This window comes from Gorilla gorilla, chromosome 8 (assembly GCF_029281585.2).
Source record: "Gorilla gorilla gorilla isolate KB3781 chromosome 8, NHGRI_mGorGor1-v2.1_pri, whole genome shotgun sequence".
In the NCBI taxonomy this organism is placed as follows: Eukaryota; Metazoa; Chordata; class Mammalia; order Primates; family Hominidae; genus Gorilla; species Gorilla gorilla.
Genome location: NC_073232.2, coordinates 144,911,591 through 144,936,104, shown reverse-complemented (window position 1 = coordinate 144,936,104; position 24,514 = coordinate 144,911,591). Strand labels below are relative to the sequence as shown.

Genomic DNA, 24,514 nt, shown 5'->3' with positions numbered 1-24,514 from the left:
AACCAAGAGTCCAAAAATAAATCTATATATTCATGGTCAATTAACTTCCAACAAGGATGCCAAGACAATTCAATGAGGAAGAATAGTCTTTTCAAAAATGGTACCGAGACAACCAGATACGGACATGCAAAAGAATGAAGACCCCTACCTCACACCAGATACAAAAATTAACTCAAAATATTTCAAAGACCTACATGTAAGAGCTAAAACTATAAAAATCTAAAAAGAAAAAATAAGGGTAAATTTTTGTGACCTTGATTAGGAAATGGCTTCTGGTTATGATAGCTGAAGCACAAAACTTAAAAAAACTAGCCAGGTATGGTGATACAAGTCTGTAGTCCCTGCTATTCCAGAGGCTGGGGTGGGAGGATCACTGGAGCCCAGGAGGTCGAGGTTGCAATGAACCACGATCACACCACTGAACTCCATGAACTCCAGCCTGGGCAACAGGGGAAGACCCTGTCTCAAAAAAAAAAAAAAAAGTGCTTCAAATGACACTGTCAAAAAAGTGAAGACAACACACAGAACAAGAGAAAACATTTGTAAATTACGTATCTATCTAATAAGGGTCTAGCATCCAGAATATGTAAAGATCTCTTAAAACTCAACAATTTAAAAAAAAAAAAAAAAGCCTGGGCATGGTGGTTCACACCTATAATCCCAGCATTTTGGGAGGCCAAGGCAGGAGGACTGCTTGAGGCCTACAGTTTGATACCAGACTACAGCATAGCAAGACCCTGTCTTTACAAACTAAAAATTTTTAAAATTAGCCAAGCATGCTGACACACACCTGTAGTCCCAGCTACGTGAGACACTGCTGCTTGGGAGGTGGGAGGATACCTTGAGCCCAAGAGGAGGCTGCAGTGAGCTATCATCGCACCACTGCCCTCCGGCCTGGGCAACAGAGCGAGAATCTGTCTCTTAAAAAAAAAAATTAAAATGTGCCATGGATTTGAATAAGCATTGCTTCAAAGCAGATCTACAAATACCCCGTAAGCACATGAAAGACACTCGACATGATTACTCATAGGGAAATGCAATTCAAAGCCACCAGGAGACACCACTGCACACCCACCAGGACGGTTACAGTAAAAAAGATGGACAATCATGAGTACTGTTCTGTGGTGTTGAAAGTCTGCAGCCCTCAGACACTGCTCACAAGAACGAAAAATGCTGCAGCTGCTGTGGAAAGAGTCTGGCAGTTCCTTAAAAAGTCAGAATTATCACGTGACCCAGCAACTCCACAAGCAGGTCTACACCCAAGAGAGCTGAAGACACATCGTGACCCAGCAATTCCACAAGCAGGTCTACACCCGAGACAGCTGCAGACACAGGTTCACACAGCAACTCCACAAGCAGGTCTACACCCAAGAGAGCTGGAGACACATGTTCACACAGCAACTCCACAAGCAGGTCTACACCCAAGAGAGCTGGAGACACAGGTTCACACAGCAACTCCACAAGCAGGTCTACACCCGAGAGAGCTGGAGACACACGTTCACACAGCAACTCCACAAGCAGGTCTACACCCAAGAGAGCTGAAGACACATCGTGACCCAGCAATTCCACAAGCAGGTCTACACCCGAGACAGCTGCAGACACAGGTTCACACAGCAACTCCACAAGCAGGTCTACACCCAAGAGAGCTGGAGACACATGTTCACACAGCAACTCCACAAGCAGGTCTACACCCAAGAGAGCTGGAGACACAGGTTCACACAGCAACTCCACAAGCAGGTCTACACCCGAGAGAGCTGGAGACACATGTTCACACAGCAACTCCACAAGCAGGTCTACACCCAAGAGAGCTGAAGACACATCGTGACCCAGCAATTCCACAAGCAGGTCTACACCCGAGACAGCTGCAGACACAGGTTCACACAGCAACTCCACAAGCAGGTCTACACCCAAGAGAGCTGGAGACACATGTTCACACAGCAACTCCACAAGCAGGTCTACACCCAAGAGAGCTGCAGACACATCGTGACCCAGCAATTCCACAAGCAGGTCTACACCCGAGACAGCTGCAGACACAGGTTCACACAGCAACTCCACAAGCAGGTCTACACCCAAGAGAGCTAGAGACACATGTTCACACAGCAACTCCACAAGCAGGTCTACACCCAAGAGAGCTGAAGACACATCGCGACCCAGCAATTCCACAAGCAGGTCTACACCCGAGACAGCTGCAGACACAGGTTCACACAGCAACTCCACAAGCAGGTCTACACCCAAGAGAGCTGGAGACACATGTTCACACAGCAACTCCACAAGCAGGTCTACACCCAAGAGAGCTGCAGACACATCGTGACCCAGCAATTCCACAAGCAGGTCTACACCCGAGACAGCTGCAGACACAGGTTCACACAGCAACTCCACAAGCAGGTCTACACCCAAGAGAGCTGGAGACACAGGTTCACACAGCAATTCCACAAGCAGGTCTACACCCAAGAGAGCTGGAGACACAGGTTCACACAGCAATTCCACAAGCAGGTCTACACCCGAGAGAGCTGGAGACACATCGTGACCCAGCAACTCCACAAGCAGGTCTACACCCGAGAGAGCTGAAGACACATGTTCACACAGCAACCCCACAAGCAGGTCTACACCCGAGAGAGCTGGAGACACATGTTCACACAGCAACTTGCACATGGACACTCATGTCCATCAACTGATGAGCAGATACATGAAATGTGATCTCCGCACAATAAACAGCATTCAGTCATGAGGAAGAAGCACAGGCGAGCCCAGAACACACATGCTGAGTAAATGGAGTCCCTGGAACACACGTGCTAAGTAACTGAGGTTCCTGGAACACATGTGCTGAGTAAATGGAGTCCCTGGAACACACGTGCTGAGTAACTGAGGTCCCTGGAACACACGTGCTGAGTAAATGGAGTCCCTGGAACACACGTGCTGAGTAACTGACGTCCCTGGAACACACGTGCTGAGTAACTGAGGTCCCTGGAACACACGTGCTGAGTAAGTGAGGTCCCTGGAACACACGTGCTGAGTAAATGGAGTCCCTGGAACACACGTGCTGAGTGAGTGAGGTCCCTGGAACACACGTGCTGAGTGAGTGAGGTCCCTGGAACACACGTGCTGAGTACGTGAAGTACGATGCGAAGGCCACACGCTGTTTGATTCCATTTGCATGAAACATCCAGGTCAATCCACAGAGACAGAAGTGGCTTCGTGGTTGAGGGAAGGGGGGAAAGGAGGGTGTCATCAAATGGGTACTGGGTTTCTTTCAGAGGTGATAAAAACATTCTGAAATCAGGGACGAAGCTCACACGACCTTGTGAACACGCTAAAACACTGAACTGTGTAGGTTTTATGGTGCCTGAATTTTGTCCTAATTAAAAGTAATATCGACAACAATAAATGCAGCCAACACAGGCTTCCCCAAATGACAGGACTAACCCCCCACTGATGGGGCAGCTTTACCACATGTGCGCTTCACTCAGCAGGGCCGGGGGAGGGGAGATGGAGCTGGCCCTAAGAGAGCTGCCACAGCTCCGAAGACACCGACGGCCCCGAGCGGCGGGCAGCCTTCCTCCAGAGGCGAGCACACCACCACGTCTGTGTGTGATCAAGGACCATGAGGCAGTGAGTGGCCAGCTGGGCAAGCTCAGGGAACCTCAGGAAACTGGCTGGGCAGGAGGCGGGAACAGAGATGGCATGGGCCAGAGGACGGGGCTGGACTGTCCCGAGGAGGCCGATGGGTCTGGGAGGAAGACTCCAGCTGGCTGGGCTCGGCCAGGGTGGGCACCGTGAGCAGAGGACTTCCCTAAGGGGTGTGGAGGGAACGGCAGCTCCCAGAGCCACACACCCATGGCCCCGGAGGCTGCAGCGCACAGCTGCCTGAGGGTTCCACCTGGGAATCACCACTGCAAGGCGACTGCCAGCTCCAAAAGCCACATGGAATATCCTGGTCCCACGCTGACCCTGAGGAGTTTAGGCAAAGGATGTCAAGAAGCTGGTCAACTGCATGCGATGGCAGTGAGGCTAGGCTAGCACTGAGCCCAATGCTGCCAAGGCCACCGCCTCCCTACCTGGAGCGTCCCCCAGCTCCAGGGAGAAGGAGGAAGGGCTCCTCCCACAGCGCTCCTCATCGGCAGCTGCAGCTGGCCTCTCCCCACACCTGGAGCTCTTCCAGCCACAGGAGACTGGACGTGAGGGACAAGTGGACCCCATGCATATGCACCACCCGCCCCCAGAGGGAGCTTGATGGAGACTCCGGTCTCTACTGCACAGGAGCCGACATGGACGTGGCTTCAGGAGGCAGAAATACCAACACACCATGCAGCTGTCAGGGCCTGAGGAGGGGGGACTGGATGTCAGGCGAGGACCATGTGGGATTAACCATGATTAGCCCCGGAGCGAGGGGCCTCTCAGGAGAGCCACGGGCACCAGCGAGCATGTGCACGCGTGCTCAGCGCGTGGGCCGGGGACACCCGGAGCGGCTTGGGGAAGTCGCGGCTCTGCATGGCCCTTGGCACACCCCATCACGTGCGCAGCTGGCGGGAAGGCTATCAGGACACAGAGCGCCCCTCCCCTGCTGACACCTCCAGATACTCTGGCCTGCCCTGCGGAGCCTCCACCTGGACAGCCAGGTGGCTTTTACTACCAGTTAAGAAGACACGGTGGCCATGTTTAGGTTCTACATCAATTTAATTTTTCATGGGTGAGAATCTTCTCACTTTCAACAGTGAAAATGACCACAGTCCAGCCCCCGGGTCCACTGGGAAGACAGGGACTAGAATTCTCGCAGCAGGAGGCGGGCACGCGGGACGGACTGAGGGAGCACAGCGCCTCACCTGGCTCTGTCCAGCCTGGCGTCACTCCTGCCATAAGCCGTGGCTGCCACACTCTGAACAGAGACCCAGGGTAAGATGCACACTTCAGGCTATGGCCCTCCCCGCCCAGGCCCAGAGGCATTCAACAGAAAACTAAGGTAAGTACCTCCAGGAGGCCTCACCTCCCTGCAGCCCGAGACACTCGGGCCCCTTTTAACCCAAATATGGTCTGACCCCTCAAAATGACCTCACAACCTGTGGTTACACCCTAAGTCTGACAGACATCAATTCCATAGGCACCAGGTTCAAACCAGCACTCAATGACCCTCTGCACTTGCCGGCATCAACATCAACTCAGAAAAGAGGCAAGAAGAAAAAATTGACACGGCCCTACACAAAAATGAGCAGCTGAACCAGCAACTGAGAGAGGCCATTTTCTTCCGATTTCTGCGCAGGTCTCTTGTTGGCATTAAGCAATTGGGGAAACCCCCCTCGTGACTCTGCATGGGGGCTCCTCGGCAGCACGGTGACACTGCACAGGTGTGGCACAGGCCAGGTGCCCGCGTGCTGCAGGAGGGCACTGCTCCAGGAGCCCACATCTGCCCGGCACTGAGCACTGTGACCCGTGGCCTAGCTGGAACAAATCCCAGGCTCCACGGGAGTCACAGTGGCCCCGGGCGAGGGTGCCCCAGCCTGGACTCCATCCCTCATGTGAGACAGTCGGTCACAGCGGCAACAGACACCAAAGGATACCCCTCTCCAAGGGAAAACCTTCTCCCCAGAAAGCCGGGCCCGTCGGCCTTTAGGCAGAACTGACCAAATCTCCACTCAGACTTACCAAACCGGTGTCACAGCATACAAAAGAAACACAAACACAAAGGCCACAACATGGGCGTGCAATGAGACTCAGGAAGAAAACTTTCAGCCAAGAGTGCCACAGAAAGTGACCTCTCTACACCCATCAGTAAACACCATCCTGAGAAGTCACAAGCCTGTCACTCAGCATCAGGAAGCACAATGACAGAAGTGTCTATTCCACAAACCCTACAGTCACTGCCTCATCAAATAACTTATCAGCAACCTAAATACAAGATCTGCAAGGGCTCCAAAGTTCTAAAATCAAAATCATAGAAAACCAAAAAAAAATCCCAAAAATGATAATACAAGTAACCAAGGCAATGCAAATTAAATTATAACAGATGCCATCTTACACATCTAATAGGTCACATTTTAAAGCCTGACCACAACAAAAGTTGTCAAGGATGTGGAATATCAGGGACTCTCCGATGGCCTGGTGGGAGTGTGTGAAGAGCATGTGTGTGATGCATATGTGTGTGCCTATGCGGTATGCATGTATGTGTATGTATGTTGTGCGTGTGTATGGTGTGTACATATGCACCTGTGTAGTGCATGCTTGTACATGCATGTGTGTGCCTGTGGTGTGCAAGTGTGTGATGTGCATGTGTGTACAGAAACTTGGCACACTGGAGAGCAGCTTCCACCAGCCCCAACAGGTGCCAGATATTCTGGCCCTGGTCCCCGTGGAGGTGCACGGAGAGGGCTCGCCGCATCAGCCCATGTGACAGCCGAACAGGAAACAGCCTCAGTGTCCACTGTGGGTCTGTGGATGCATTCTGGTGTGTTCACTCGGTGGAGCAAATTTCACAGCAGTTAAAATGCTGCATGACCTCACAACGCCTGCAGGACAAAGCCACAGGAGGACACAGGTGGCACAGTGACAGCCCCCGGAGCGTGCCATCAAGGAGGACCTATACATCTGGCAACTTCAGCACGGGGGCCAGGCCGGGCCGGGCATCTGCACAAGGAAGGTAGCCCGCAGGCTGGGACAGATGCCTGGGCGAAGGCAGCTCCTCCACTTCAGGGGCCGGGCAGCCCCCCGAGACACCAGGGCACAGCAGACCCCAACTCAGGTTCCACCCAAGTCCGGAACTGAATTTTCTCCATCAAAAGCACCAAGCGCTGAGCCAAGGTGAATTCCAGCAGGTGAGAGGCTGTTCATCCTCTTACAAAAAGGTGAAACACGTGTTTTTCATCTGTGACGCAGATTCCTAATGCAGCAGCTGCCATAAAACGCTGAAGTCACCCCCTGGTCTGTCTGTGCAGGCCACACGTGCTGAGGGCAACAAAACACCCTGCAGAGTGTGACAAGGTGTGTCAGTGTTGTGCCTGTCTGGGTCACTCTGCACAAAAACTAAACTAAAATTGTCAAGGTTATCAAAGTTCATAGACCAATTTTCTCCAAGATGCTAGGATACACTTGAACTCTCTCCCTGACAGGATAGAAGCCCCAAGTGTGTGCATTTGAGTTTGTGACCCACGGCTCTCAGGAGGCGAGTCAGGACGGCCCCACTGTCCAGAGGCTCCTGGTCACCCCGTGCACTTTGTGAGCACACACCAACGGCGCCAGGTCCCCTGAGTCACTTCAAGCTCCTCATCCTCCCAGCGTGGCCACGCCCCAGCCCAAGCCCCCCTTCTTCCCCTTCCGGCCAGGCAACTTATCAGAAGTTCAAAAAAACAGATAGGCCCCACAGCTCCACTGGGCCAGCGCCTGTAAAATGGGGTGAATGTACCCAGGGGACAACAGCCTCTCCTATGACATCTTCTCACTGGTCTCACAGAGGGATCAGGAGCGCTCTTCCCCAGCACGGTGAAGGAACAGGGGCCTGAACACCATCACATATCACCACCCAGCCTGCAGCACCTGGTCCTGCCGCTTGCCATCCACACCCCCCAACCCACCATGCCATCTATGCCACCCACTAACCACACCAGCCACACCACCTATGTCACCCACAGCGGCCACACCACCCACACTGCCCGTGCTACCCACATCAATGCCAACCACGCCACCCATACCGATCATGCCACACACAATACCATGCCACCCATACTACCCACAGGGACCAACCACACTACCCACATCCATGCCAATCATGCCACCCACATGGACCATGCTACCCATGCCACCCACACCATGCCACCCATACCACCCATGCTACCCACATCAATGCCAACCACACCACCCACATTGATCACACCACCCACACCGATCATGCCACACACAATACCACGCCACCCATACTACCCACAGGGACCAACCACGCTACCCACATCAGTGCCAACAACGCCAACCACACCAATCATGCCACACACAATACCACGCCACCCACATTGATCACACCAACCACAGCAATCATGCCACACACAATACCACGCCACCCATACTACCCACATGGACCAACCACGCTACCCACATCAGTACCAATCATGCCACCCACATGGACCATGCTACCCATGCCACCCACACCAACCATGCCAACCACAACCCACAACACCCATGCCACCCACATCAACTGCACCAACCACGCAGCTTCCCAGGCAGGCTCAGTACCCATTTCCCGCCTCTCAGTAGCCTGAACAGCTGCCCCTTCCTTATTCTCCAGTTGGCTCTGATCCTCTGAAGCCCTCAGAACCCAGCCCCGCCACTTGCCCAGGAGCCACTCTGCGGTGTCCATCTGCGCTGTGGACTCTGCGTGCCCTAAGCCACCCTCCAGCCACTGGACAAATCCCTCATCTCCTGCTGGAGCTCAGAGGCCAGGGAAGCCGGTGACCACAGCCGTGGAGCCAGGCAGCACAGTACACTACCCCTTTGCCCTGTGAGCACAACAGGCTAGTGAGGCCCTGAAAGTGACAACAGATATTCCAAATACTTCCATCTGAATAAATATTTAACCAAGGCTCTGAGGAGGCGCCCACGAATCCTCCCTCCCTATCCCACTCAATATTCCACCAAGGCTCTGAGAAGGCGTTCACCAATCCTCCCTCCCTATCCCACTCAATATTCCACCAAGGCTCTGAGAAGGCATTCACCAATATTCCCTCCCTATCCCACTCCATATGCCACCAAGGCTCTGAGAAGGCGTTCACCAATATTCCCTCCCTATCCTACTCAATATTCCACACCAAGGCTCTGAGAAGGTGTTCACCAATCCTCCCTCCCTATCCCACTCAATATGCCACCAAGGCTCTGAGGAGGTGTTCACCAGTCCTCCCTCCCTATCCCACTCAATATGCCACCAAGGCTCTGAGGAGGTGTTCACCAATCCTCCCTCCCTATCCCACTCAATATGCCACCAAGGCTCTGAGGAGGTGTTCACCAGTCCTCCCTCCCTATCCCACTCAATATGCCACCAAGGCTCTGAGGAGGTGTTCACCAATCCTCCCTCCCTATCCCACTCAATATGCCACCAAGGCTCTGAGGAGGTGTTCACCAGTCCTCCCTCCCTATCCCACTCAATATTCCACCAAGGCTCTGAGGAGGCGCCCACCAATCCTCCCTCCCCATCCCACTCAATATGCCACCAAGGCTCTGAGAAGGTGTTCACCAATCCTCCCTCCCTATCCTACTCAATATTCCACCAAGGCTCTGAGAAGGTGTTCACCAATATTCCCTCCCTATCCTACTCAATATGCCACCAAGGCTCTGAGAAGGTGTTCACCAATATTCCCTCCCTATCCTACTCAATATTCCACCAAGGCTCTGAGGAGGCATTCACCAATATCCCCTCCCTGTCCCACTCAATATTGCACCAAGGCTCTGAGAAGGCGCCACCAATCCTCCCTCCGTATCCCACTCCAACTTCACCAAGGCTCTGAGAAGGCGCCCATAAATGCTCCCGAGTGAATGGGAGACAAGGATGCAGGAGGACACAGCCTCACACAGAAGCTCTCCTGGTCCTTGGGCCTCCTCCTCCACTGACAGACTCAGCACAGCAGAATCAGAGGACACCTGGACCCCTGTGTGGGGGGTACTGCCAGGCTGGGCCGCAAGGCAGGCAGAGCTCCGAACCCCAGGGACTCCCCGAGCAGAACCCAGTTTAATCGTGCAGCCGACTATTCAGAGAAGACCCCGGCTGGCTCTTCTGACAGTCTTGGTCAGTCCTGCCTCTGTCCCCCTGGGTCCTGCCTCTGTTCCCTAGCTGGTCAGGTCCATTCCCGCCCCACGTCCCTCCAGCCTGGGCCCAGGCCTCCACCTTCCACCTGTGTACGACGCACACACTGCCCACTGCAGCAGCAAGGGAGGCACAGCCGTTACAGCAAACAGGAAGTTGCAACAGCTCTGAAAAACCGTAACGGTGATGGAGAAAATTAAAGCAAGCCATATGTCCCCACAAGTCTGTGTGCTACTTGGACAGATGTCTTTCTCAAGAGAACCAGCTCCTCTGAGAGTCCCACCCAAATCCCCCCACATGACACACAGTGGCTGGTCCACTTTGCACCCAGGGGTATGGCAAACACTTGCTGACCTAGAAGCCTGGTGTCCCCCGACCACCTGGAGGGACACTGCAGGCAGATGACGGTGGGCTGGCCTGTCCCCTAACTAAGGCACTCTTTGCAAGAAACAAAGCAGCAGGCAGTCAACCCAGTTCTCAGCTTCACACTTGCAGGCTCATCCATGTGGTCAGAGTGCCAGGGACCACAGGAAGGGGCTCCCCACTCAGTTCTGCAGTCTAACATGTCACAGTGCCAGCAGGTGGCAACTGACAGCCGCTCAGAAGCCTGAAAGGTAGGCAAGGGAGGGTGCTCAGGGCGAAGGCTCCGCAGCTGCCCACCAGGCTCGCACTCTGGGCCTCATCCCCCTCATCTGCTCAGTGGGCTCAGGCAGGAACCTGGACCAAGCAGCGTGTGGCTACTGAAGCCACTGGCCCAAATGGACCACAGTGCAGCCCCTTTCAGGTGGACCCCTTTCCAGGTGGCCTGCAGAGTCCCCACCACATGGCCCACTGTCACCCAAGGATGGCCAGGTCCACCCTAGAGAGCCACGCACCCAATGACCACCCTGAAGGCCAACGCCATAGGGGCCAGTTGGTGGCCAAAGAGACAACAGCTACGTCTGGCAGAACCGCCCCTGCAGTGCCAAGGATCTAAGACAACAGGAGGCGAGGTCAGCGACCATGGCCCCTCAGACTCTGGCGGCTGCCACCTCCACCGTCTTCCATGAGGTCAAGTGGGACCAAATAGTGTTTCCACTTGTTTTAATAGTGAAATAGCCAGACACCCCCACTCCCAGCTGTCCTACAGTGGACGTCCTGTGGTCAGCGAGCCCAGCCAGAATGCCGGCTTGGCCACTTGCATTCAGAAGGTTCGTACCATGAGGCTCACAGCCAGGCCCTCTCAGCACGTCAAGGGACACAGCGGCCGGTTCACGGAAATGCTCAGCCCAAGGGTGTCGCTTCCCTCCTCTCACGGGCGCTGCTCCAGGTGTGGTGAGGTGCACCTTGGAGTGACAGCAGTGTCACAGGTGGCACTAGCTATGCAGAACCTCAGAGTTGCTGCTGAGACCTGCACCTGGACTCCCAAAAACCACTGACACCCAGGAGAGAGCGGTCGCTGGAGAGGACAGGGACTACCGGCCAGAGGCCTGAGACAGCCCCCCGAGCAGCCTCACCACATCCCTGAGAGGCTGGGTGAAGTGAATTAACCTGCGGGACCACTCACCCTAACCAGTGGCAATGTGGTCTCCTAAGCTCTCTCTGCTCTCCCCCATAAATACTAATAACTCAAGACTGACCCCATCTTCTACTGCCTGGTTAGTAACTCGAGGCTGACCCCATCCCCTAATGCCAGGTTAGTAACTCGAGCCTGATGCCATCCCCTAATGCCCGGTTAGTAACTCGAGCCTGACCCCATCCCCTAATGCCCGGTTAGTAACTCGAGCCTGACCCCATCCTCTAATGCCCGGTTAGTAACTCGAGGCTGACCCCATCCCCTAATGCCCGGTTAGTAACTCGAGGCTGACCCCATCCCCTAATGCCCGGTTAGTAACTCGAGGCTGACCCCATCCCCTAATGCCTGGTTAGTAACTCGAGGCTGACCCCATCCCCTAATGCCAGGTTAGTAACTCGAGCCTGATGCCATCCCCTAATGCCCGGTTAGTAACTCGAGCCTGACCCCATCCCCTAATGCCCGGTTAGTAACTCGAGGCTGACCCCATCCCCTAATGCCTGGTTAGTAACTCGAGGCTGACCCCATCCCCTAATGCCTGGTTAGTAACTCGAGGCTGACCCCATCCCCTAATGCCCGGTTAGTAACTCGAGGCTGACCCCATCCCATAATGCCCGGTTAGTAACTGGAGGCTGACCCCATCCTCTAATGCCTGGTTAATAACTCGAGGCTGACTCCGTACTCTAAGGCACAGTGACTCAGTCATCACACCAATCCTGTAACAGAGACACACCAACCCCACCATTCAGACCAGGGGCAGACAGTGGGGCTGCAGGAACCCAGGCTGGGCTGGGTGGCCCCGACCTGTGTCACAGAGCCTCACGGAAGCCCTGGCTCCCGCCCTGCAGCTGCAGAGCTCCAGGACACGCACCTGTCTGCTCCTGCTTCACCTGCACTCACCATGCTCATCACACCTGCCACCTGCCAGGCAAACGGGAGCCTCTTAGCAGAGGCCTCGCATCCCACAGGCCCTCCTGGAGGGGTGGGCAGATGGCAGCCCGCCAACACCGTCCGTCATCCAGCTGTCAAAGCCATTACCAACACGGCAAGATAACCATCCTTGTGGGGAATTATTATTTGGAAGTAGGACCAGAAATGCAAGTTAAACCACAAGATGCCACCACACAGCCATAATTAAAAAGACAAATGCCACCAAGTGCTGGCATGATGCAGAAGAGCTAGAGTCCTTCCACACCACTCGACGGGGCACGAATGGGGCAGCAACTATGGGAAGAATTGAGCAGCTCCCGGAAAGACAGCCACAGAGTGACCACTCGGCCAGCCCTAGAGCAGTGACACCCTCGTCCACACAGGCACGTGCATATTCACAAACAGTACACTAGCCACGATAGCCCCGACGTCCATCTGTGGGCGACTGGAGAAACGAGGTATGCCTCCACTCAGGGGACACTGCTCAGCCATGAAACAGGGCAGACAAGCCCAGGAGCAGTGGCTCACATGTCATCCCAGCACTTTGGGAGGCCAAGGTGGGAGGATCACTTGAGGCCAGGAATTCGAGACCAGCCTGGGCAACATAGCGAGACCCCATACCTACAAAAAATTGTAAAAGCCTGGCGTGGTGGCTGCGCCTGTGGCCCCAGCTACTCAGGAGGCTGAAGCAGGAAGAATGCTTGAGTCCAGGAGTTTGAGGCTTCGGTGAGTGGTGACTGCGCCACTGCACTCCAGCCTAGGTGAAAGTGAGACCCTACCTCAAAAAAAAAAAAAAAATCCAGATAAACTGCTGATATGCAAAGCATATCAATACAAACCTTAAAACGCTGCGTTATGCTAAGTCAAAGAAACCAGACGCATGAAAACAACACTGCCTGTGGTTCACGATACAGTGCCCTCGGCGCAGGCGAAACTGGTGGGACAGAAAGCAGTTGTGGCCCAGGGCCGGGAGCAGGGACTGAGGAGGGAAGTGTCTCAAAACTGAGGTGCGGTGATGGTTACACACCATAAATATTTTCTCAAAGTCAGTGAACCATACACTCACATTGGGTGAACTGCATGCTATTCAAATCCCGGGTAAATAACACTGTTAAACGCGCAAACACAAAAGCCAACCAGATCTCGGAACACCCCCAGGCCGGGTGCGAGGCAGAAGCAGAGCCGACTCCAGGGCCACCGGCAACGGGCAGCAGAGGCCTGGCCTGGCCTTCGGTGACTTCAACACCCCTTCCCCTGGCCCCACTGACCTCCTGAGCGTGGCATCTGTGGCCGCAAACACCACCACGGTCCAGGGACTACCGGATCCACAGCTCCTCCAACTCCCTTCCAGCTGCACTGGCCCCACCCCACCCCTCCACCCATTTGAGCAGAACCCGAATAAAGACACCATGGCTGGGCACGATGGCTCACACCTGTAATGCGGGCAGATCACAAGGTCAGGAGTTCGAGACCAGCCTGGCCAATACGGTGAAACCCTGTCTCTACTAAAAATACAAAAAAAAAATTAGCCGGGTGTGGTGGTGCACGCCTGTAATCCCAGCTACTAAGGGGGCTGAGGCAGGAGAATTGCTTGAACCTGGGAGGCGGAGGTCGCAGTGAGGTGAGATCACGCCATTGTACTCCAGCCTGGGCGATGGAGTGTCCGTCTCAAAAAAAAAAAAAAATTAAAAAAGACACCATGGTCCCCACACCAGACGCTGCTGCCAAAGGCCAGCACACCTGAGTGTGACGCCACAGTCACGGTAAAACACAGTATGACAGGAAGGGAGCTTGGGACTAAGTTGGTGAGTCACCAAGAACGTGTCACAGGGCTGGGGGCACGCGGGCTGTCCCATGAAGGAGGAAAACCCTGCTTGCCTAGGCGAGGCGTCCAGGAGGAACCCTTTGAAAAAAGAGCCCCTCAAGCTGAGGCATGAAGGCGTGAAAAACCAAGTCCTGTTCAGGCCACGGGCGCTTGGGTAGAGAATGAGGAGATGGGAGGTCAGCCCAGGGCGACGGCGAGGGTGCAGGTGCCCGGCCTCCCGGGAACCCCAGATGCCAGGCAGGTGGGCAGAGGCAGGCACTCCCTCCCGGTTATATTCACCACAGGCATCTGGGCCCGGGCTCACAGAACCTCACACCACCCAGGCAGCCGAGTGCACTACTCAGCCTGGGCCACGCGCCCCAGACAGAAGCAAAGGCCAGGCTGTTACCGAGAGGCTGCCGAGAACACCTGACGCCAGGAAGAGGATGGAGAGAGCCCCTCCAAGGACACCTGATGGCAGTAACGCCTCACTCAGCCCAAAGGCTGACAGTCCAGAAACCATGTGACAGCCACGCCCTCCCTGACCACCCTGAGCCACCATGCAAGGTGGGATTCCTACTCCCTGGGCACAGACAGGCTGACAGGTGAAACACAGCCCAAGGCCGCACATGCGAGGAGAGGTGGGGCCCGCCCCGCATCCATGTGAACCTGGACTGTGGCTTGGCACCTGGCACTGAAGGCGGGATTTCTTCTCCACGGGGACTTGGGCCAAAGCCAAGTCTCGGGTTCTTCAATCTCCTCTGGTTCCTGGAATGAGGACCAGTCATGCAGGACCCCGAGAGGGGAGGATGCAGAAAGGAAGGCTGTCTGCGGCAGATGACACAGCCTGCTAACCAGGGCCAGGCCTGGGCTCTGCTGAGCAGGAAACAGAGTCTGCCCCTGCCAGAGTGCAGTCCTGGTGCCTACAGGACCAAAGGCAGGGCCAGGCAAGACCAGCCAGGCAGGCCCAGGCAGAAACGAGAGGGAAGGGCCAGGCAGAAGAGTGTCTGGGCAGTCACGTGGGGACAAGGGGACAGGCCAGAGCCCAGGGGGCCCGGGGTATGCAGTGCACCCACGAAGAGGGGCAGTTCAGTGCAGGCTACACAGATCTGCAGGAGCCAGGAGACCCCACGCAGAGACGCCCAGGACAATTCAGAGTGGGAAGGAGGCGGGGAAGGGGCCAGGGAAAGCTGCCCCAGCAGCCGAGGCAGCCCTACTAAGCCCTCACCCACCTTCCAAGACAGAGAAGGGGGAGCACGGCCCCCCGACGCAGCAACCAGCTGGTCCCCAGCAACCCCTAAAGAGGAGTCTCACACTCCTGTCGGAGAGAAGGATCAAGAAGACAACTGGCTCAAGGTCACCGAGACCCACCAGGGGCTCAGGGTTCAAGTAACAGGCTGATCCAGAGGCCATGCTCCTGGAGGTGGGGCTGTTCTCACTCACAACGGGGAAAAACCAGAAGCGGCATCTTCTGAACCTGGAGTGGCAGCAGAGGGCCTTTTCCCGACACTCAGGGCACGCCGCTGGGAAACCACTTCTGCGCCAACACCAAGACCCCCGCGGGCTGGGAGCGCCATCACCCTAGACCTGCCCCAGAAGTGGTGTCCAGCCCCAACCCACCCAGGACGACTGGTGGCTTCCACATCCTCGGAAGCGTCCTCGGTCACATGAGCACATGGCGTGACACGGCCAAGGGCCGCAGGCTCCAGGACGTCCCCAGACGCCTCGGCCACTCATCCCAACACAACGGTGCTGCCGGCCCCCGTACCCAAGCAGGACCTGGTGGACGCTCCTCCAGAGCCATTTCCACGTCTCCAAACACACCTTGAACATTAGAGCCTAAAGAGTGGACACAGGGCAGGCGCCATCCACACTCTCATCATCTCAGGTCGAGCGGAGGCAGCAACCACGATTGAGGCAGTCGGCCTTCCTGAAAGCCGGCCTGGAGCCAGCGCTCAGAGCTCCACAAAGCAGGGGGAGCTTGGAAAACGCCAGATCTGAGCCCATGGCAGCACCAACCAGACCTGGTGGGGTAGGACTTGGGGCTCCAGAGCCTCTGAGCCCAGTTCCTGGTTCCCACCAGGCTCTGAGATTCCCAAGTATCCCAATTAATGAAACCGAGCAAAGGAAGGGGGAACTTGACAGCACTTTCAGGTCCGCATGGGAACAGCCTGCCTGTTCCGCACCCTCTTCCCCTAAGGCCCCCACAGGTATTTCACTGGAGTGCACTCACATCGGAAGGACCCGCCCAGGAAACAGCGGGAACACCCCGGCAGGGGCAGTGGGGCACAGAGTGGCATGTGGAGAGATGCCCACCCTCCTCCACCTGGACCCCATTCCCGGATGGAGGCCACCTTCCTGGAGGCTGTCCCTCCGTGAGCCCCACAGCTCAGAGAGACCTGCCGTCTCCTGCCGTAGGCAGCCCCCTCAGCCGCCCCGATCTGGTCAAAGCCTTCCGAATGCCCCTCCAGCCCCTGGACAGAGGGGCTCTAAATTTGATGCTTCACGGTGGGGCAGGCCCGGGTCTGGATTTCTGTAACTTCTGAATCAGACCCAAGAAGTCCACGGAAACACCCCAGTACCAGCCTCTTCCCCCAAAATCAGACCCCCACCGAGCACAGCCATCCCAGAGCCGTGCGGGGCCCTCTGCCCTGCTCCACCTGCCCCACAACTCCACACGGACAGACACTCCTCAGTGGTGCTGGTCAGAGTGGGGCTTCTCGGAGCAGCGCAGGCGACAGGGATGGACATGACCACGCCTACGTGCAGACATTCTCCCAACGCTGCCCGACAGGTCGATCTGGGTGCTTACTTCAAAACATGAGGAATCGTTAATATTTCAAACCAAAGAAGTCCCACCCCCACCCCTAACCCGGGTGATCTAAACTCTCCTCAGCAACTCTAGAGACTGATAAAAAAACAGGAAGTAAACGGGGGATGAAAGTTTGTGAGCAGAGAGAACACGGCCGGCCGTTCTCAAAGGCTGAATCAGTAACAATCCAAAGAGCACAGCCTGCTGCGTCCCAAATGCCAGGGCCGGAGGGAGAGGGGCATGCAGAGCTGGCAAACGGAGAACTGCCAGGCTTATTCCAAAAGTCTAAAAATCAAGGACAGACCCGAAATGATGCTGTCTAAGGTAAGGAGGTGTTCAAGATTTAGACGTGGTTTCCTGAGGTGGCAGAAGCAGCTCCCGTACCCTGCAGCCAGGGCCGGGACCACAGTCATATTTAACCCTCCCTGCCCGGCAGACAGACGATCCTGCCGCGTATGCACCCTGGCAAACAGGTCATAATTCTCCCAGGGAAAGTGCACCGAGATCTTGGGTCAGAGACAGCAACGCAAAAAAAAAGACTGCTGAGACACCTCCAGCCACGCCCATTGCCGCACAGGGGCAGGGAGGGCACCTGCAGACCACAGGCCGCCCCCATCCTCTGTGCCCGGCACACAGGGAGGAAGACAGCTGCCTCCGAAATGAGGACGCCCCAACCTCCTTGAGAGCTGGCACTCTGCTCTGGCCGGAGTGGCAGAGCAGGGCCCCACCTACTGCAGGCTAGCATCCTGGTTGTGCGCTTCTCCCTGGGAGTGGGCACCCACACAGAGATGGCACTTACGGCTGTGCGTCTAGATGAGGTCCCAGGAAGGGAGAAGGGTGGCCAGCCTGAGCCCGGGGGCGCCAACACTGAGAGGTGCAGAAACCAGAACCCTGGGACCCCGCTGGTAGGGATGTGACATGGGGCAGCCACCGTGGACTGCCTGACAGGCCCTCGAGGGTTAAATACGAACTCACCACATCACCCAGCAATGCCAAGACTATGCACACCCAACAGCACTGAGAACTCATGTCCGCCTAGGGACGCCTGCAAAGATGCACACAGCAGCACTGTTCACCAGAACCGGAAGGAGGGAACAGCCCAAACATCCACTGTTCACCAGAACCGGAAGGCGGGAACAGCCCAAACATCCACTGTTCACCAGAACCGGAAGGAGGGAACAGCCCAAACATCCACTGTTCACCCGAACTTAAAGGTGGGAATAGGCCAAACATCCACTGTTCACCAGAACCGGAAGGAGGGAACAGGCCAAACATCCACCAGCTGATGAACACAGAAACAAAACTTGGTGTATCCACACAATGGAATATTATTCAGCCATAAACAGGAATAAAGAGACTTGGCACTGTGGCTCATGCCTGTAAGCCCACCACTTTGGGAGGCCAAGGCCATGGGATCACTTGAGGCCAGGACTTTGAGACTAGCCTAGGCAGCATAGTGAGACCTCATCTTCTCAAAAAGTAAAAAGAATTAGCTGGGCATAGTGGTGCATGCCTGTAGTCCCCATTATTCAGGAGGCTAAGGCAGGAGGATCACTTGAAGCCAGGAGGTCAAGGCTACAGTGAGCTGTGATCACACCATTGTATTCCAGTCTGGGTGAACAGCAAGACCCTGTCTCTATAATTTAAAAGAAAAAACAAAGAAGGAAAGAAATGAAGGACTGATGCACGCTGCAACATGGACACTTTTAACATATGCTCAGTGAAAGCAGTCAGGTCAAAGGGCAAACTGTCTGATTCCATGTATGTGAAACGCCCGGGACAGGCAAATCCACAGAGAGGAAAACTGACTGCAGGGGGTGGGGAGGCTGGGGGACATGGGGCTTGGGTGCTAATGCAGCTTCTTTTTGAGGTGATAAAAATGTTCTACCATTGCCTGTGGTGACAGTTGCACACCCTGTGAATATACTGAAAACCAGTGAATTGTACACCTCATATGGGTGAAAGGGCTGGGTGTGAGGGCCCACACCTGTGATTCCAACACTCCCGGAGACAGAGATGAGAGCATTGCTTGAGCCCAGGAGTTTGAGCCCAGTCTGGGCAACACAGCAAGACCCCATCTCTACAAAAAATAAAAATAAAAAAATCAGCTGGGTGTGGTAGCGTGCACCTGTGGTCCCAGCTACTTAGAAGGCTGAGGCGGGAGGATGGCTTCAGATCACTTCAGCCCAGGAGTTCAAGGCTACAGTGAGCCACCGCACTCCAGCCTGGGTCACAGAATGAGACCCTGTCTGAAAACAAAAAAGAAAAGGAAAAAGAAATGGGTGAGGGGCATGGTGTGTGAATTCTGTCCCAGCACAGCCATTACCAAGTGAAACGTCCCTGAAGAAGAAGGAGGATCCACAGAGGGAGCAGAAGTTCTGGCCAGTCACCGCCAGCTGGGTACAACCCGCACCCAGCCCTGGGCCCTGCTGTGCAGGAGTGCTGGGGCAGAGGCCTGGAGAAGGACATGGAGGGGAGACCCCCCCACCCCACTCAAGGGCTGCCACGGTAGAGAGTCAGGATGCCCCGCAGTGGCTGGAGGAAACACGGAGTTCAGAGTTTTCAAGGTGGGAGAGAGGGCAGTACCTTTGGTGTTGCCAGGAACCACATGGCAAAGAAGGCAATGCTGATGCTACCAGAGAGAGATGCCAGCCCGCACCGCTGACCATCACTGACTCCATACCCACAGCAGCTCCGCCACCTCCACGCTCTTCCAGGGCTCTTCAACACCTGCCGACTGCAAGGTGCTCAGCTCCCTGCCAGCGAGCACTTGCCGAGCCCATTCTCACAGCCGTTCTGCAACCCCAGGTCTGGGCAGAGGGACAGGGCTGCCCGGGAGCTGACTAAGCAAAAAGGCAAACTGGCTCAGAACTGACTTAGCTGCGAACAAGCAGCAGGAAGGGCCGCCAGGCAGATACCCGCCAGCGGGCTGTGTTCTCACGACCAAACAGCAGCCTGACCATGCAAGGGTGGGACGCAGTTATGATGCCACAGCTGGCAAGAATTCACCTCCTCAATTCCCTTCTCATAAAAATGGAAGGAACCAAAAGCCAGAAACCTCACTTGTCAAAAAACCAGCCACATCAAAGCAAAACAATTAAATATGGACCCCTGGTCACCTCTTTCCAAGCAAACCAGTAGTGACAGCAGGAGTCCAATCCAGGAATTAAAGACCAGCTGCAGGGCTCACCAAGGGCAGTCTGGCAGTCTGCATAAGCCTGGGAAAGTCCCAGGCACCCCAGCCACCTGGCCAGAGACAGGGGTGCCCATGACAGTTTGGGGAGGGAGGACTGGGCTGAGGAGGCCTTTTCACAGGTTGACTAGGTCAAAACTATTTCCATAATACTACAAAATGACTCCTCTTTCCATTCTCATTGTCTCCTAGGGAAGAACGGCCAACACCTGAGGGGGTGTCTGTGATGTGGGATGATGTAATCGCTCTGCCAGCTAGTGCAGTGAGCTATGTATTCTCATGCAGTCTCAGCTCCCAATATGAGAAATATTGGTAGTTATAACTAACATAAACAAGAACTCTTTCGGGTCCTCCATAATTTCTAGGAAAGTGAGGGATAAGGGCTTGGGGACCGGTACACTGTAAGGCATTTACCGCAACACTGTCTGCACAGGGTCAGACGCAACCCCAGTGGGGACAGCCCCGCAGCCCGCAGCACGGCCAATCTGGGGTCACAAAGATGGAGTAGTGATGAGCAAACAGGGGCTGCTGAGTGAGATTCCGTGTGGATCCCAGGACGCTACAAACCACAGCTGAAGTTGACGCACGCAGCGTTTTGAGAGGGGTGACCTCTGGACCAGGGACAATGGCTCACACCTGTAATCCCAGCACTTTGGGAAGCCAAGGCAGGCGGATTGCTTGGGCCCAGGAGTTCCAGACCAGCCTGGACAACACAGCGAAACCTGGTCTCTACAAAAATTAGCTAGGCATGGTGGCGTGTGCCTGTGGTCCCAGCTACTTAGGATGCTGAGGTTCACCTGAGTCAGGGCGGTCGAGGCTGCAGTGAGTTGTGACCGCACCACTACAGCACTCTAGCCTCGGCGACAGAATGAGACCCTGTCTAAAACAAAAACAAGAGGGGGAAGAGTCCCCTTATGAGGGGAGACTTTCAAAACTGCAAAAGCAAAAGCAAACCACCTATCACTTGTGCACAAAAGGAAAACAGAGTCCGCCATAGTCCGGGATATCTGCTTCAGATTCAAACACCTTCCTCCTCGGAACTGTGACCAGCTCCAGCACTGGTCACAGACGAGCTTGGCTTCCAACACGATGAGACTGGGCGAGAAAGATTCCTTCACAGCCTGAGCACTGCCTGCAGGGTGCGTTCGTCAGCACGGGACGGGCTGCACAAAGGCAAACAGAATCTCAAAGCAGGTCCCCTGAAATCCAGGACAAACCAAGAAACCAAAACTTCCTTCACTCATGAATTTCCTTCCACCGGCCAGGCTTCTGGCCCACAAGTACCACACCCCAAACCTCAACCAAGGAAGGGGGCCTGGGAATGTGAGTGCCTGGATGGTTTCCACTGAAGGAGGCTGGGTCTGGCCCCCAGGGACTGAGCTGCACACATTAAGAAATCTTCAGACACGGACAGATAAGTTTCCACTCAGCCCTGAAATCACAATGCACCTTTCAGAATTAACCTATGTACTGTTGACCTAAACAAATGTTCCTTCTAAACATAAACATAATGCAAAATTCCACATAGCCTTTAAGAAAAATGAAAATTCAGAGAGAATAGGTTGCTAAACAAAAGTGAATTAAGTTACCCAATTTAATATCAACAGAGATAAATACGTGTATACAACTGAAACACAACAAAAATGCTAGAACTCAGAATCAAAGATTACTGGAAAGAATGTCTGCACAGTAAAACTCGTTTCCCTTTGAGACTAAAATGCCCCAGCATGCTTAATGCTCCTGACATTTCTGAGGCTTTGAAGCCGCAGCTAACGGATCTGAATCATCTGAACAAAACCATGCTATAGTGACATGTTACTGGAAAGCCTAGAATAGAACGCCAAATATACAGACACACACCCATGCCAGGCACTTTTGTAGAAAATGATCAAACATAAACCTAGATGAAGTTGTTAACAATAAAGTGTGAGGAAAAGCAGTTCCTCCCCAGCAGGTCAGTATAATACATGGGCACCTGGAAGTTAAAATAAGAAAAACAGAAAAACAGCGCCTTTTGTTAATAAAAACCAAACCTAGCCTGTGCATGAACTGAGCTTCATCAAACACTTCACCCATGCTTGCTGCCAGCAAAGACACAAGACCTCCTCCTGAAATGGAAACCACGCGTGCATCAGTGGCACACATCCGTCATAAAGCTGGTGCGGCGCCCCACTGTTCACCTAGGGAGGGAGGGAGAGAGCGTCCGTGGCTCCACGGCCTCCACCTGGGCCACTTGGAGCCTCACTCTGCTTTATTTGGGTTGGCAGCACGAGTACCAACAGCAGGGTGGCACCGTGGCTGAAACGCCAAACTAGGTCAGACCGGCCTGCCTCTGGGGAGCTCCCAGTGCGCCCTGGGCCTCAGCTCCCTGGTCTCTCCAGAAATGGGGGCGCCCTGGGATCCTGGGTGGGACTGAGGCTTGGGTGGGACTGAGGCTTGGGTGGGAGCGGCCCTAGAAGGTAAAGGCCATAGGCAGTCAGCATCCCCTTTCTGGCCCTGAAGAGCTTCTCAGCATCTTTTTCTTCAATAAACAAGAAATATAAAGTCCTACAGTGCTTTCAACAGACTTCCCTTATTTAAGAACTAAAGAGATACTAAGTGGCAGGGTTAAATGAGGGCACCCTACCCTCTGGCCCTGCAGGGACAGACAGACAGTGAGGCCGGCACCCAGGCATCCAGGAGCTGGGGCTGACAGCCAGAGTGGAGGGCCTAGGCTCAGAGGACAGGGGCCAGGGGTGGGAGTCAAGGGTTAGGGTTTGGGAATTCTGCAGGCTCAAGGCCCAGGCTTTAAGACCAGGATTCAGGATTCAGGATTCAGGGGCAGGAGCTTGTTGGAGGAAGGGGCCAAGGATGGGATCTAGGAACCAGAGTTAGGGGCAGGGTCCAGAATTGGGTTTGGGGCCTGATTCTGGAACCAGGGTTCCAGGTTCAGGGGTCAAGGACAGGGGTTCAGGGCCATAAGCTGGGGCCTGAGGTTGAAACTCAGGGTTCAGAGTCAGGCTAGATTGGCTTTAGAGGCAAAGGACCACAGTATGAAGGCTGGGATTCTAGGGCTAGAATTCAGTGATTGGGGAACAGGGACAGGAGGCTGGGGCCACAGCCCAGTGTCAGAAGTTCCTGGGTTAGGGTTTGTGGTTATGTTTCAGGGTTTGGGATCCAGGGCTCAGGGATCAGAGACAGACGTTTGAGAGCAGGTTCTGTAACCAGGGTTCTGCAGTCAGGATTTGTGGTTCCAGTGACCATGGATCTGGGGTTCAGGGCCAGGGATGGGGATGGGCATTCCAGGGCCAGGGTTCTGAGGATTCGGAAATCAGGGCTGGGGCTGGGTTTGGTGCGCACAGACCCGGTTTCTGGGGTTTGGGTTCCAGGGACTGTTAACAGGGGTTCTGACAGGGTTTTAATATTGGAGTTTCGAGGTCAGGATTTGCAGACAGGAGTTCAGAGGCAGGGTCCCAGGGTCAACGGTCAGCTGCTGGAGTCTGGAGGATGGGGTTCGGAGATTCAGGGCCCAGGTCTTCAGGTCTCGGGCTTGGGGATCAAGACAGGGGTCTGGGCTCCCAGACTTGGGAATCAGGACAGGAGTCTGGGGTCCCGGGCACAGGGATCAGAGTCTGGGGCCTCTGGGTCTGGAGGTTCAAGGTCCAGGGTCCAGGGCTTGCAGTTCGGGACCCCGGGGTCAGGGTCGGGGTTCCGGGCTTGGGGCCTGCCGCCGGCACGGGGGACTTACGTCGTCGAAGAGCGAGCCCACGTTGGCCGTGACCAGCAGCACCGCGGTGCCCGGGGCGGCCGCCTTCCCCGCCATGGTGCCCGGGCGGCGCGGGCGCTGGGCTGGGCGGCGGCGGCGGCCGCTTCCTCCGGGACCGGCCGGCCGGGGTCTTCGCGGGGCCGCGGGGCGTCAGCTGCGCCGGGGGGCGGCCCCGGGGCGCATCGCGGGCTCGGCGGGTCGGCCGGGCCTGGCCGGGGCTCCGGCCTCGCGCTCGCTCGCTCGCTCGCTGCTCCGCGGCCCCGCGCCCGTCGCTCGCCGCCGCGCCTCACAGCGGCCCGCGCGCAGCCATTAGATCCGCTGGGAAAGTTCCCGCAGCCGCCGCCGACTCAGGCTGAGGGCAAGTCCCGCCCCGCGGAGCCGAGCCCGGGGCGGGGCCTGGGCGGGGCGGAGCGTGGCTCGGGGTGGGGCCTGTGCGGGGTGGAGCCGGGCCTGGGGCGGGGCCTTGCCGGGGGCGGAGCCTTGAGCTGCGGAGCCTGAGTTGGGCCTAGATGTGAACAGAGTGGGGCGGGGCCTGTGGGGGGCGTGGCCTGTGCGGGACTTGGTGTCCTCGTGGAGGCGGGGCCTGCCCCGGGGCGGGGCCTCCTTTCGGGGCGGGGCCTACGCGGGGCGCTCTTGCGTCCGGCGGCCTAGTACTGGCCGCTCCCGGAGGGCGCTCCTGTCAGTCAGGCTCGCAAGAACGCCGCGC

General features: G+C 55.7%; 1 protein-coding gene across 1 annotated transcript in view; it reads right to left on the bottom strand.

The window, feature by feature from the left end:
- The window catches only part of INPP5A (inositol polyphosphate-5-phosphatase A), a 244,149-nt gene extending 219,977 nt beyond the window's left edge, over positions 1 to 24,172 (bottom strand). The window contains exon 1 of the mRNA XM_019035299.4: positions 23,791 to 24,172. Coding sequence (XP_018890844.3) covers positions 23,791 to 23,865 — 75 coding nt within the window. The 5' untranslated portion in view covers positions 23,866 to 24,172. The remainder of the gene's footprint in view (positions 1 to 23,790) is intronic.
- Positions 24,173 to 24,514: the final 342 nt, after the last annotated feature.